The sequence below is a fragment of the Mustela nivalis genome, assembly GCF_964662115.1.
Source record: "Mustela nivalis genome assembly, chromosome: 1".
Lineage (NCBI taxonomy): Eukaryota > Metazoa > Chordata > Mammalia > Carnivora > Mustelidae > Mustela > Mustela nivalis.
Window position 1 is genome coordinate 198,189,545 of NC_139020.1, and position 14,477 is coordinate 198,204,021.

At 43.0% G+C, this 14,477-nt stretch overlaps 1 protein-coding gene across 1 annotated transcript in view; it reads right to left on the reverse strand.

The window, feature by feature from the left end:
* Positions 1-2,372: 2,372 nt before the first annotated feature.
* FBXW12 (F-box and WD repeat domain containing 12) overlaps positions 2,373-14,477 on the reverse strand; it is a 62,190-nt gene continuing 50,085 nt past the window's right edge. Inside the window, exons 7-12 of the mRNA XM_082704515.1 lie at positions 12,466-12,675; positions 11,736-11,894; positions 10,595-10,805; positions 9,964-10,142; positions 9,760-9,893; positions 2,373-2,552 (exon numbers count right to left, since the gene is read on the reverse strand). Coding sequence (XP_082560641.1) covers positions 2,453-2,552; positions 9,760-9,893; positions 9,964-10,142; positions 10,595-10,805; positions 11,736-11,894; positions 12,466-12,675 — 993 coding nt within the window. The 3' untranslated portion in view covers positions 2,373-2,452. The remainder of the gene's footprint in view (positions 2,553-9,759; positions 9,894-9,963; positions 10,143-10,594; positions 10,806-11,735; positions 11,895-12,465; positions 12,676-14,477) is intronic.

The window sequence follows — 14,477 nt, forward strand, 5'->3', positions numbered from 1 at the left end:
GCACCCTCCTGGTACAGGTAGGGGAAGATTAACTCTTCCCAGCAGCTGCTTCCCGCCCACGGCTGAGACAGAAACAAAACCTGGCCTGGAATCCTGAGCGCAGGTCAAAAGTGGACTGCCAGCCCCCTGTGGGAATGCTTACAAAAAGGAGGGGCTAAAATGCCATCAGATCTATTATTTCTGTGGGTTCTTGAACTCTTTTCACCACAACAAACCTTGGTCAAATTACCTTAATGGGTGTGACCTCTGTCTAGTCTGGGGACCTTGACTGATAGCAGCTCCACCTCCAAGGGGAGTGTGGTTACAGTTAAGAATTCTCTGGAGGGAATGGTTTCTTTGTTTTATTCCACCCATAACTGAAGCTGAAAGAGGCAGCTCTCCACATCCTCCTTCAAGGGGTAGACTTCCCTTCCGTTTACCTACAAGGAAAGGACTGTTACTTTTCTGAGGGTCCCGCACCTTACAGATCTGTGACCTGACCTCAGCGTTGGCAGGGGTCCGGTGCTCCATCATGGAGTCCTTTAAAATTCTGTGAATAATGCACACGGCGTTTCTGGACTTGCTCTCTTTTATTCCCCAGCTAAGAAGGTTTCTCTTCAGTTCAACCCCCTTTGCCATAGATCTTAAGGTTTTCTTTTGTCTTTTTGCAGTTTTGAACAATGTTTGATGCTGTGTATAGAAAGTTTTCTCTGCTTATCTTGGCCAACTTTTTCCCGGAAATGAGCCCAACAGCAGTTCGGTTTTATCTCTAAGTTGTTCAAAAATCGCAGGTGCTGTGGGATCCTGTTTACTCCTGTTTCCTCAGACAGACTGCGTTCTTTGTCCTCCTGCGCACGTAAGGCACAGATCCTTGCCTCCGTCCCATCTCCCACCTCCATGTCCTCCGTCCTACTCCATGGCAGGGATTCTAATCAAGAAGACAGCCTCATGGGCTTTCCTTTCCTTAGTGTGACGGCTACATTTTTTTTGGTGGAGGTAAAATTGGTACAGGACAGGGTCCTCACTGCAGGTGTAGGCTAGGGCTGCTTCTTAAATCATTTTCTAAATGACAATGAGAAGGATCTTTAAAAAAAACACAGATCTATAAAATGTCTTTTTTTCTCCTGTGGTAAAAACCAAAGTATTTGGGTTAGACTCTGCTGCTGTCTGTGTGACTTGACACCTTGACTTCCCAGCCCAGGTTAGTACATACTCTTCTCGCGGACTTTGATTCGCATCTAAACCAGACCTGTGACTGTCCCGGAACTGCCAGGTGCTGTGTACAGCACATCTCCTGCCAGCTTCTTCATCCAACCTTGTCCATCTCCGGAGACCCTCCACGGACTTCCTTTCCTTTATCCTCCTGGTCACAGCTTCTAGTTTATTTTGAGGAAGAGGGAACAGTGGGCATTTTAATAGCCCAGAAACCCACACTGCTCCTTGGAGAAATCTCCTACTGAGATTTCATTCTTATGAGAGTAGTAGGTCCTCCTCATGTCTTCTCTTCCAGTCCTCCCCTCCTCTCAGGGCCAGGACAGCAGAGCTGTGGGTCTTAGGCTTGATGTATTAGTACTCTCTCCCCAAACTCTGAATCCTGAACCAGTGACGCAACCTAGGGGGCAGTTCTTTTTCATGTCCATTACAGTGGCTGTAATGAAACATGAATTGAAACTTCCTTGTGATTTAGTTTTGGCCGTGTGTCCTATTTCCTAGTCCTCTTGGACATTTGTTTTTACCATCCATATTTTTTAAGATTTTATTTATTTATTTGAGAGAGGGAGAGAGAGCATGAGCGAGGAGAAGGTCAGAGGGGGAAGCACACTCCCCATGGAGCTGGGAGCCCGATGCGGGACTCAATCTCGGGACTCCGGGATCATGACCTGAGCCGAAGGCAGTGGTACAACCAACTGAGCCACCCAGGCATCCCTACCATCCATATTCTGAGTTGCTTCTAGCTACCGTTGAGTATCGACGTCTATGCTTTTCTAATACATTTATGTTTTGCTTACATTTTAGAGATCATGGACTAATACAAATGACCTTCACTTTTACTATTTTTTTTTTTTTTTTTTAAGAAGACTCCACGCCCATGGGGCTTGAACTCACAACCCTGAGATCAGGAGTTGCATGCTCTGCCGACTGAGTCAGGTGCCCCAGGTGCCCTCACTTTTAAACCTGCCTCAATCTGAAGACATACTACCCCACCATCCCCCATATAAGCTCCTTTTGAATTGATTTGTGACCAGTTATATTTTACTCCCCTAGTATTCTATACTCTCCCTGCTAGCAAGGACAGAGGATAGGTTGCTCTGCCTTCTGTATAGTGCATCTATTACAGTGTCTGATTTACTGTAGGTAGTTAAATCATCACTTCTTTCCTAAGATCACTAAACAGTCATTCTCGGTTTACAAACAGAATTCTCTTTACTACATTGAGAGAGATGATGTGAGGTTAATTCCATTAGTTTCCACATTACACACGCAAGGAATACATCACCAGAATGCTGGATTCACGAAGTCTCGACACCACACATACAATGCTCATGTTATCGCATATTGCTTTGGAGACATAGCTGCCAACAGGAAAAGACAAGATCATCAGTGGACAAGTGGGAAAGTAGTTATATCCATTGCTGATACTACTAAATGTGAACCTGACACAGATACGGATATTCTTCCCAAATCAATTGGTCCTCTGATCGCTGAAGTTATTCTTAGATTTGGTTTTGACTGCACAGATCTGACACAGTTACGGTGATTTTTTAAAAAATATTTAATTTATTTATTTGACAGAGAGAGAATCACAAGTAGACAGAGAGGCAAGCAGAGAGGGGGAAGCAGACTCCCTGCTGAGCAGAGAGCCCGATGCAGGGCTTGATCCCAGGACCCTGAGCCAAAGGCAGAGGCTTAAGCCACTGAGCCACCCAGGTGCCCCAGTTATGGTGATTATTAATTGCAAGTGTTGAGATCCCAACCTGCTTTAGATAACACTGCCAGAATTCTCAAGATAATAGCAAATCAGAGATATTATTTAGTAATGATGAGAGAATATTTTTAAAGGTTTTTAAAAAATTATTATTCATTGGAGAGTGCTAGCAAGGGTACGAGCAGGGGGAGGGGAGAGGAAGAGGGAGAAACAGACTCCCCACTGAGCAGGGAGACCCATACAGGGCTCAATCCCAGGGCCCCAAGATCATGACCTGAGTGCATGTAGATGCTTAACTAACAGATACCCAGGCACCCTCAGAGAATATTTTAAAATAGAATTCTGTTCCCTTTGCCGATACCTGCCCTCTCAGGTGAGTACTAAAAGAGGCCATGCCTCCCGCCCTACGGGGGTGATGTAGAGATTGTGGGGCATGGCCCCGTCAACCATTCTCACCCTGTACTAATGAGGTGATCGACCCCTCTTCTCCAGGAGAAACTGGGCGGAGGCAGGGGATAAGAGTTCTGCTGACCATCCCTGCCTTGCACTAACCCAAGCAAGGCTAGTGCCTTTACCCCTCTCCTGCAAAGATTGAGGTAGAGCCTTATTGCCCATCTCCTCCCCTGCACTAAGGTGAGTAGAGGTGGCCCTCCTTCCTCTTGCCTTCAAGCCCCACAGAGAAAAGTAATAGCTAAAAACTCCTCAAATTTGGTAAACCTATAGAGCAAAAAAAGTTAGGTGAGATCTAAAGACTAACAATAACTTGAGATTTCCTCCTTGGATGGCCCAGCAAGAACATCTCAAATGAAAGCCCTTACTCCCCTCACTGTTCTTATCCTCCCCCTTGTAACCTCAGCCATCCAGTCAGGCACACTAGATGCCAGTTCAAGCATGACTACTCAAGGTAGTGCTCCCACAGATGGTACACCGACCACCACCACCACACCAACTCCACCTACTCCTCCAGTTTCTGTATCAAGTATAGTTAGAGCCTCCACTGTCACGACTATAGAAAGCAAACCAAGCACAGTTGCAAAAACATCACCTAGAGCTACCATGAACATCACCTCACCTGTAAGTGGGAACTGGAGCACAATGGTTCCTTTTCCAAAAACACAAAAGACTAAAAGTCACTTGAAATCAGCCCGAGAAAAGTGACACTTATCTATAGAAGAACAACACTTCGAAAAACAGATCTCTCATTGGATACCATAGAAGCCAGAAGGAAATAACATAACATTTCCCAAATGCTGAAATAATTACACCTGTGGAAAGACAGATCTGTGCACCATATGCATAAAAATCACAAGCCAATTAGATGTTGTCTATAAGAAACTTATTTCAGCTATAATCATATAAGTAGACTGGAAGTAAAGAAATGGAAAACAATGTCACATACAGACATTAATCGAGAGAGTTGGAGTAGCTAAGTTAATAACAAAATAGATCTCAAAGCAAAGAAAATTGCCAAGGACAAGGAGAGACACTACACAAACATAAGAGGGCCAACTAAGCAAGAAGACATAATAATACTAAATGTATATGTACCAAGTAACAGGGCTGCAAAAATACATGAAATAAAAACTGATGGAGTTTATAAATGTGGATCTCTTTTTCCTTTAATCAGAAAATTTTACTATCTTCTCTCATAACTGATAGAACCACTAGATCAATAATCAGGAGGGGTATGGAGGAACTGAAACAGATAAGACAATGTCATTGGCAATTACAGAACATTCTACCCAACAAGAGCAGGGTACACATTCTTTTCAGGCACAAATCAAATATTCACCAACATACACCATTCCCTGGTCATAAAGCAAAGTTTGACAGACATAGAAGAAAAAAACAATTGTGGAGTGTGCTCTCTATAAGTGATTTAAACTAGAAATCAAAAATATAGCAATAAAATATACAAACACTTGAGAAATTAACATACTTTTGAATAATCCATGGGTCTTTACTCCTGAAACTAATATTATATTATATGTTGACTAACTGGAATTTTTACAAATAGATTTAATTTTTTATCTGACAGATCACAAGTAGGCAGAGAGGCAGGCAGAGAGAGAAGAGGAAGCAGGCTCCCTACTGAGCACAGAGCCCGATGTGGGACTCGATCCCAGGACCCTGGGATCATGACCTGAGCCAAAGGCAGAGGCTTTAACTCACTGAGTCACCCAGGTGCCCCTTGACTAACTAGAATTTAAATAAAAACTGGAAAACAGTCAATCCATGGGTCAAAAGGGGAAAGGGAATTTTTAAAAGTATATGGAACTGAGTAAAAATGAAAATACAATCAGTTGAAATTTGTAAGTTGCAGCCAAAGCAGTGCTTAGTGAGGAATTTAGAGCATCAAATGCTAATATTTAAAAAGAGAGGTCTTGGGACACCTGGGTGACCAATTCTTGGTTTTGGCTCTGGTTGTGATCTCAGGGTTGTGGGAGGGGGCCTGTGTTGGCCTCCATACTCAGCAGGGGGTCTGCTTGAGATTCTCTCCCTCTTTTTTCCCCTCTGTGCCTCCCATAGCTCACTCACACATTCTCAAATCTTAAAAAAAAAAAAAAAAAAAAAAAAAGATCTCAAAGCAATAATCTAAAGTTTCTACCTCAAAAATTAGAAAAACAAACCAAAACAAAAAGGAAGAAAATTAAAGAGTTGAGATGAAACAGAAGAAAAAAAAAAAGACAAAACAAAAAAGCTATTTCTTTGAAGAGATAATTAAAGTTGATAAATCTCTATTAAGACCAACAAAGGGGGCACCTGGGTGGCTCAATTGGTTAAGCATCTGCCTTCATCTCAGGTTATGATACCTGAGTCCTGGAATTGAGCCTCACATCAAGTTCCCTGCTCAGTGGGGAGCCTGCTTCTCCCTCTGACCACCCCCTTCTCATGCTCTCTCTCTCAAATAAAACCATATATATATATATGGTTTTATATTATATATATATTTATCTTTAAATATATATATCTATATATTGATATATAGATATATATATGGGGTGTGTGTGTGTGTGTGTGTGTGTATAAGACTGACAAAGAAAAAAGAAAAGAAATTACCAGTATCAGGAGTGAAGGAGTTGAAATCTACAGATATGTAAAAGACTAAAAGGAAAAAGATGAAATGACTAACAAGTTAGATGAAATGACTAATTACTGGAAAACCACAAACTACCAGAATGGTATCATCTATCATCTGAATGGTACTATAACCATTAAAGAATTCACAGTTGGAGCACCTGGTTGGCTCAGTCAGTTGAGCATCTGCCTTCCACTTAGGTCTTGATCCCAGGGTCCTGGGATCCAGTCCCAAGTTGGGCTCCCTGCTTGATGGGAAGTCTGCTTTTCTGGCTGCCCCAATCCCCTGCCTGCGCACATGTGTGCACTCTCTCTCTCACACACACATACATGCTGGTCATGTATGCTCTCAAATAAATAGAATCTTTATAAAAATTCTTTTAAAAAAATAAAGAATTCATGGTTATGGGGCACCTGGGTGGCTCAGTCAGTTAAGCACTTAAGCATCTTCCTTTGGCTCAGGTCCTGGTTCCCAGGGTCCTGGGATCTAACACTGCATTAGGCTCCCTGCTCCACGGAAAGTTCGTTTCCCCCTCTCCACCCCCCATGCATGGGTTCTCTAATCAGAATCTTAAAAAGAAAAAAAATCACTGTAATTTGTCTTGTTAACAATCTAAAAACGAAAAATCATATGCTCAGGAATTGGTGCAGGAAAACCATTGGCAAAATTAAACATCTACTCATGATAAAAACCCTAAACACAAAAGAGCTAGAATGGGACTTCCTCAACCTAATAAACGGTAACTACAAGAACATACAGTGAATTTCATAATTGTGAAAGACGCAACACTTTTCTATCAAAGTCAAGGAATCTGCTCTCCACTCCAATATTGTTACTGGAGAGTTTTTTGTTTTTTAAAGTAAACTCTACATTCAACATGGGGCTTGAACTCATGATCCCAGGTTTAAGAGCTACATGCTCTATCAACTAAGTCAACCAGGCACCCCTGGTTATTGAAAGTTCTATCCAATGCAGTAAGTCAAGAACAAGGACTAAAAGACATACGGATTGGAAGACAAAGGGAAAAAATCTGTCTATTGACAGATGACATGATTGTATACATGGAAAGTCACAAAATATCTACAGATTAATAAGAGCTATTTGAATAATAGTTTAACAAGGTTGTAGGATATAAAATTAGATATTACTGTTACAGTAGCACTCAAACCACTAAATACTTAGATATAGTCTTACAAAAGATTTGCAAAAGCTGTATCCTGAAAACTACAAAACACTTGATAAAATAAGGAAGACCTAAATAAATTGAAGAGACATAAGGTTCATGGATAGGAAGACTCAATTGTAAAGATGCCATTCCCCCGCCTAAAATTTATAGATCCAATAGAATTCCAGTATGAACTCCAGCAGAATTTTTGTGTGTCTGAGTAGAATTCTGATTTTTTGATATATTTAATCTCTACACCCAATGTGGGGCTCAAAACCTGATATGAAGAGTTGCATGCTCTTCCGACTGAGCCAGCCAGGAGCCCTTAATTCTATTTTTTAAATTCCCTTAAGTAATCTCTATAACCAGTGTGGGACTCAACCTCACTACCCAAGATCAAGAGATACATGCTCCAAAGACTGAGCCAGCCAGGGGCCCCCCACCAGCAGAATTTTTATAGACATTTACAAAATTATTCTAAAATATATGTAGGGGGAAAAAACACAAAAAAATATGTTGAAAACAAGGGAAACAGAATAGTCAAAGTAATTTTGCAAAAGAACAAAGTGGAGGACACACATCAGATTTTAAAATTTCTATGAAGTTACACTTCAAAGTAGTGTGTTATTAGAGAAAGGATAGACACATAGGTCCTTGGGACAAAAAAATCTCGAAATCAACATGTTATATAACATGGATATTTACATATATACACATAACATTAATATATATACATATAAAATTAAAACATATATGTTATATAACATATATGGTCAATTTTTGGCGAAGATGTAAAGGAAATTCAATGGAGAAAGAACTCTCCCCCCACAAATGGTGCTGAATAATTAAATACCTGTATGTAAAAAGAAAAAGAAACCTTGATCTAGATCTTACCCTATATAAAATTTAATTTAAAATGGATAATAGACTTAAATGTAAAATCTCAAACTATACAATTTTGACAAAAACAAAGGGGAAAACCTTAGTGACCTCAGGTTAGGCAAAGATTTCCTAGATACACATCCAGAGCCCAATCATTTTAGAAGAAAAATTGGAGATTCAAAATTAAGAACACCTGCTCTTTGAAAGATACTGTTAGAGTAGAAAGACAAGCCACAAAATGGGAGAAAATATTTGCAAATCCTTATCTGATAAAAAAATTTATATTCCAAATATATAGATATTAATAAACAACCCAACTAAAAAACATACAAACGATTTGAACCAATGCTTCACCAAAGAAGATATGGCAAATAAGCAAATGAAAAGCTGCCTGACATTACAACTATAATGAGAGCATACTACACACCTATCAGAATGTAAAGTAGTCAACAAAACAAAACCGGAAAAAAAACAAGTAGGAATGAAAAGACAGCCCGCCCCTAGGAAAGTGTTTTGCAGTTTCTTATAAGGTCAAACATACCATATGACCCAACAGTTCCCCTCTTAGGTAAATATGGAAACATGTTCATCCCAAGCTACAAACAACATAAATGACCCTCAGCTGGCAAGGTGATGAACTGTGGTCCATCTCTACAATAGGGCCCTCACCACTCAGCAACTAAAGGGAGTGAATTCCTGATACACCACAGGAGCGTGAATCTTGAAAACCACGCTCACCGAGAGAAGCAAGACACAAAGGGATACATACTATATAATTCCATTTACATAAAGGCTTAGAAAATGTAAACTAATTAATAGGGACAGAAAGCAGATCAGTGGTTGCCTGGTGCTGGGGATGGAAGGAGGGACAGTCTGCAACGGAGCCTAAGAAAACTTGGGGGATGATGGAAATATTCTGATTAAAAGACTTCTGATTAAAAGACTATGTTTTTGTCAAAACTCACACTTTGTTGGACAACTGCACTCTGGGGGAAATACATAAATTTCTTTATATTGTTAAAAGAAATTAGATAGATAAAAGACATAATGCTACACAATATGGAATGTGTGATATGAAGGGGAAGTATTTAAAATTACTGAGAGGTGCCTGGGTGGCTCATTCGGCCAAGTATCTGCCTTCAGATCAACGTCATGATCTCAGGATCCTAGGATCGAGCCCCACGTCAGGCTCCCTGCTCAGTTGGGAGCCCACTTCTCCCTCTGCCTCTGCTCCTGCTCATTTTCTCTCCCAAATAAAATCTTAAAAAAAAAAGGAGGCACCTGGGTGGCTCAGTGGGTTAAGCCTCTGCCTTCAGTTCAGGTCATGATCCCAGAGTCCCGGGATCGAGCCCCACATCGAGCTCTCTGCTCAGCGGGAAGCCCGCTTCCTCCTCTCTCTCTGCTTGCCTTTCTGCCTAGTTGTGATCTCCGTCTGTCAAAAAAATAAATAAAATCTTAAAAAAAAAAAAAAACACAAAAAGCAGCAACCCAAATGATGAACTCAAAAAAAGGTATAAACCTTGCAAATAAAGACAGGAAAGCCTTTTGACATGTACTGCATGGGCTGTGAACATATCCCAAGAGCTAGCAATTCTCTTTTTGGATCCAAGTTTATTTACACACACACACAAATTTTTTTTTTTAAACCTCACTTATTAGCCCTTCATTTTTTCATATGGAAGAGTTGGAATCTTTGAGGAAAGCTGAAGTCGCAGAAGCAGGGCTTACCAGCTCGGCGCCGAGTCCCTGCCCACGTGCTCCAGGTGACAGCAGCTCTTGAGGTATGGGTAACGGCCTTCCTCTTCCCACATGTACAAATGCAGAGAGTCATCCATGGACGTGCTGAGGACGTGCACAGAATCCTACAAAGGACACCTGGGATGAGCAGCCCCGCGTCCGAGCGCCGGGCGGTGGGCGGAGGCTCGTACCTACCACCCATAAGTTGCCAATGGTCCTCTGGTGGTCCTCAAATCGCTGCAGCAGGTGGCCACTGATGGTGAAGAGGAATAAGGACGGCCCGCTCTCAAAGACGATCACATTTCCGTCTCCGACTCCCATCCACACAGGACTCTCCATGTGAGGCGGCAACAGGAAAGTTGCAACCTGGTGGGCTGTGTTCATACAAAACACACACACATCCGTGCGGGCGAACTGGGGATCCTTGAGTCCGCACAAGAGCTTTACGCAGAATGCAAACACACACTACCTCCTTTCAGGGGACCTCAGTCTGCTGATGAAGATGAAGGGCAGGCTAGTGACAGATACAGGTCATGGACCACAGTAACAGGTGCCCGGACCCCACAACAGGGGGTGGTGGGCAGTAACAGGTCAGGCACAGAGGAGGCTTTTGGATCCAGGCCCTGCAGCAGGATTGGAATCTGAACAGACCTGCCTAAGGGGGTGGAGGGCTTGTGGAACATAGTAGAAGTACAAGCATGGGCAGGAGAGGCCTGCAGGCTCGGGTTAAAGAAACCCCCTGCCCCCTTTCCACAGAATTAAGGCTTCCAAAGAATACACGGGTGGAAGGGTCTAGAAACCGTGTCTCCCATGTGGCACAGCCTACCTTGGATGTCTGTTCTGTCCCCCGTCCTCTCAGCTGTTAGCTCGAAGGTGGTAAATCCGGTCTTTCTGAAAGAGCCTCTTCGATACATCACTGTTATCCTGCTTGTCCTCCTTGGGGCCCAGCAGGCCCTGCAGCACGATGAATACGGGATAGAGAGGGACAGAGGGCTTTTGCCTTCTGCCGGTTTCAGCAAGCTCTCTGTGAGGAACACCTGGGGAGAGGGTATTGCACATGCGGTTAGATGAAGGGAGAAGTGACAGCAGGTCAGGACAGGAGCAACTCCAGAAAGACCTCCCTGAAAGCCCTTGTTTTGTGGGAGCACCTGGCTGGCTCCGTCAGTAGAGCATGTGACTCCTGATCTCAAGGTCAGGAGTTCAGGCCCCACACTGGACATGGAGCCTACTTGTTTTGTGGCCAAAGCTTTATTCGGAATCTTAGGAAGCACTGAGTAGCCTCTGCCTGTCTCTGACATCCAAGAACTGGCTTCCTCTTCTGCCTGTCATGGTCACACGGAGAGCAAAGCCACCAAAGCTGTTCTTCCTGGTGTGCTTGGAGCTACAGAATCATCTGGCCACACTGGAGCCCAGATCAAGCTGTCATTGGTTGGATACATTTTTCCCTTCTTGGCAAACTCATCATGGGCTGTTCGGCTGTTGCTGCCTCCACTCAGCTCCTCGCTCTCTGGTGTGAGGTGTGCACATGCCACATGGTAAAAATGGTGGACTCAACAGCCACAGACTTTCTCAGAGGGACATCTGTAGGCTGATATGTTCTCATTTACCTCTGGACTTCTTTGTCCCCTCCAGCCAAGGTGGATAAAAGTAAAATAAAGGAAAGCTAAAAGGTTACCAAAGATCCTACCTTCTTGAGACCTCTCTCACCTTCCTCTAGCTCTTTGGCTGATTCAGGCTTCATGAGTAAACTTTTATTAACTTATTTTTTTGCAACCAGACCCTATCACTTCAAAGAACATTGTTTCTTGGCTCCAAAAATGGATTCTACGTGTGATACGGCCTTTGAGAGGTGGGAGCACCGTGTGTAGTCCTCCCTGAGTTCTGCAGGTTCTCCAACACCTCCTAAACCCCACTTTGCTCATGCTTGACCCTCTCCTCCCAAAATTAAAGCACAGAGCACCGCTTACCACTGGCAAGATATTCTGATGTGTCCCAGATGCAAAGATCCATTTCTTGTCGGGAGAGCAGTGTAGGAGGTCAACACTGTATTTGAATGCATTGACTTTAGAGACATGCCTTAGCTCCGGGACTGTCAGTGTGTACAGGTCACCTTCAGAGTTGCCTACCTAAGACCAAAGCACCACCACCACATCAACAGAAGGAGACAGGAAATCCTAGAGCCCTCAGAAGGCAGCACTGTCAGTTGCAAAACATAACAGTTTCTTTGATCCCATAATGGAAAGGAAAAGCTACCTCAGCATCGTGAGAATGATCCCCAAAAATACAAGTTCCTAAGCCCCACTCTTCTCAAGAATAGTTACTCACAGCACATCAACACTGTTCTTTTTTCACGTCTTCCCAAACCCATGGCTCTCTCTCCATAATCCCTGTCCAAGGTCAAGTACTGTACAATACACACTTGAAAGAAGAGACATAGATAGGAATCATTCAGGGAGGCTTTTTTTTTTCTTTTCTGGAAGAATGACTAGGGAAAACACACTTGTGGTAGATCAAAGGCCAAGATGGTAGCAGAGTTTTTATGGCCAATATTCATGGGTATGTTTGGGCTCTCAGGGTTTGTGGTAGGGAGGACTCCAAGAAGACAGACAGTAATGGGACAGTCATGGGGGCACAACACCTGTCAAGGCAGCGGGCATTTTGTTCTGTGGGCCCTCTCTAGGTGCAGGGCTCACTTACCATCAAGAAGGGGCCATCTTTTGTGAAACAGATTTCCAAGGAAAAACAGGCCTGTGGCATGGTGAGAGTAGCCAGGGCTTCCGCATCCTGACAATTCCACACTTTGACTGTTCCCTCCAAATCTGCAGTGAACGCAAGATGCATCTGAGGGAGGGTCGCCAGACGCATGATGCTCGACTGCTGGGCGGGGCTGGACCAGATCATAGTGCCCTAGAGAATGAGAGGACACTGTAGGTGTGCAAGGAACTCTTCACACCTACTGGGCTTTCTTTCTGCCAGTGTTTATTTGGAAGTTTCCTCCAGATCCATTTTTTGCTTCTGGCAAAAGAATAAGAAAATTCTAAACATCTTAGTTATTTGAGGAGTAGTGAGCACAGAAAAGGAACATCACAGTACGTTCAAGGCAAGATTTCACTGTGCGATCAATCAGCATAAAGAATGATCGGGCTTCTGAGCTCAAGTGAGTTCTGCCTCTTACTAAAGGTGTTACAATTCAGCAAGTTACTTACCAGTTGTGGCTTCTTACAGGGCTCTCGTATTACATTTCACAGCACATGAAATAGTCTTTTTGAATTCTTTCTGCCTAGGGATGCCAGGGTAGCTCTGTCGGTTAAACATCTGACTCTTGGTTTCAGTTCAAGTCATGATCTCAGGGTTGTGAGATTGAACTCCATGTCAGGCTCCACGCAGAATTTGCTTGGGTTTCTGTCTCCCTCTCCCCCTACCCCAAATATATTTTTTAAAGATTTTATTTCACAGACAGTGATCACAAGTAGGCAGAGAGACAGGCAGAGAGAGAGAGAGAGGAGGAAGGAGGCTCCCCGCTGAGCAGAGAGCCCGATGTGGGACTCGATCCCAGGACTCCGAGATCATGACCTGAGCTGAAGACAGAGGCTTAACCCATGGAGCCAACCAGGCGCCCCCCAAATAAATAATCTTAAAAAAAAAAAAAAGAATTCTGCCTAGTCCACAGTAGGAATTCAAAGAATATCAACTCTCATAATTATTATTCCATCATCAATCTTGTACATTGCAGATAAGACAAAAGAAAGTTTCCCTTCTCTTTAGCCTTTAAAAAATTGTTGGGGCGCCTGGGTGGCTCAATGGGTTAAAGCCTCTGCCTTCAGCTTAGGTCATGATCCCAGGGTCCTGGGACCAAGCACCGCATGGGGCTCTCTGCTCAGCAGGGAGCCTGCTTCCTTTCCTCTGTCTCTGCCTGCCTCTCTGCCTACTTGTGATCTCTGTCAAATAAATAAATAAAATCTTTTAAAAAAAATTGTGAAGTATATCAAAAAGAACACAAAAATATATGTAAAATTCAGTTATTACAAATTGATCATATAACTCCCTCTAAGCCGACCAGTACTTGCTCTATTAACTTCTCCACACTCCCCAAATGTAATCACCATTTTGGTCTGTAACACTGTAACACTGTGCAAGAAGTCATCCCAAAATTGGGTGGCTTAAGATCAAAACCACAATATCATCTCACACCAGTCAGAATGGCTAAAGTCAATAATGCAATGACCAACAAGTGCTCACGAGGGTGCAGAGAGAAAGGAACCCTTGTGCCCTGTTGGTGGGAATGCAAACTGGGGCAGCCGCTGTGGAAAACAGAATCAAAAAATTAAAAATAGAACTACCACATGGTCCAGCAAGTCCTTACTGGGTATTTAGCTGAAAAAAAGGAAAATGTAATTTGAAAAGCTCTATGCATTCTTGGGCACCTGGGTGGCTCAGTGGGTTAAGCCTCTGCCTTCAGCTCAGGTCATGATCTCGGGATCCTGTGATCGAGTCCTGCATTGGGCTCTCTGATCAGTGGGGAGCCTGCTTCCTCCTCTCTCTCTCTGCCTACTTGTGATCTCTGGCTGTCTAAATAAATAAATAAAATCTTTAAAAAAAAAAAAAAGCTCTATGCATTCTTATGTTCATTGCAGCATTATTTACAATAGCCAACATATGGAAGCAACCCAAGTGTCCATCAATAGATGAATGGATAAAGACAGACAGAC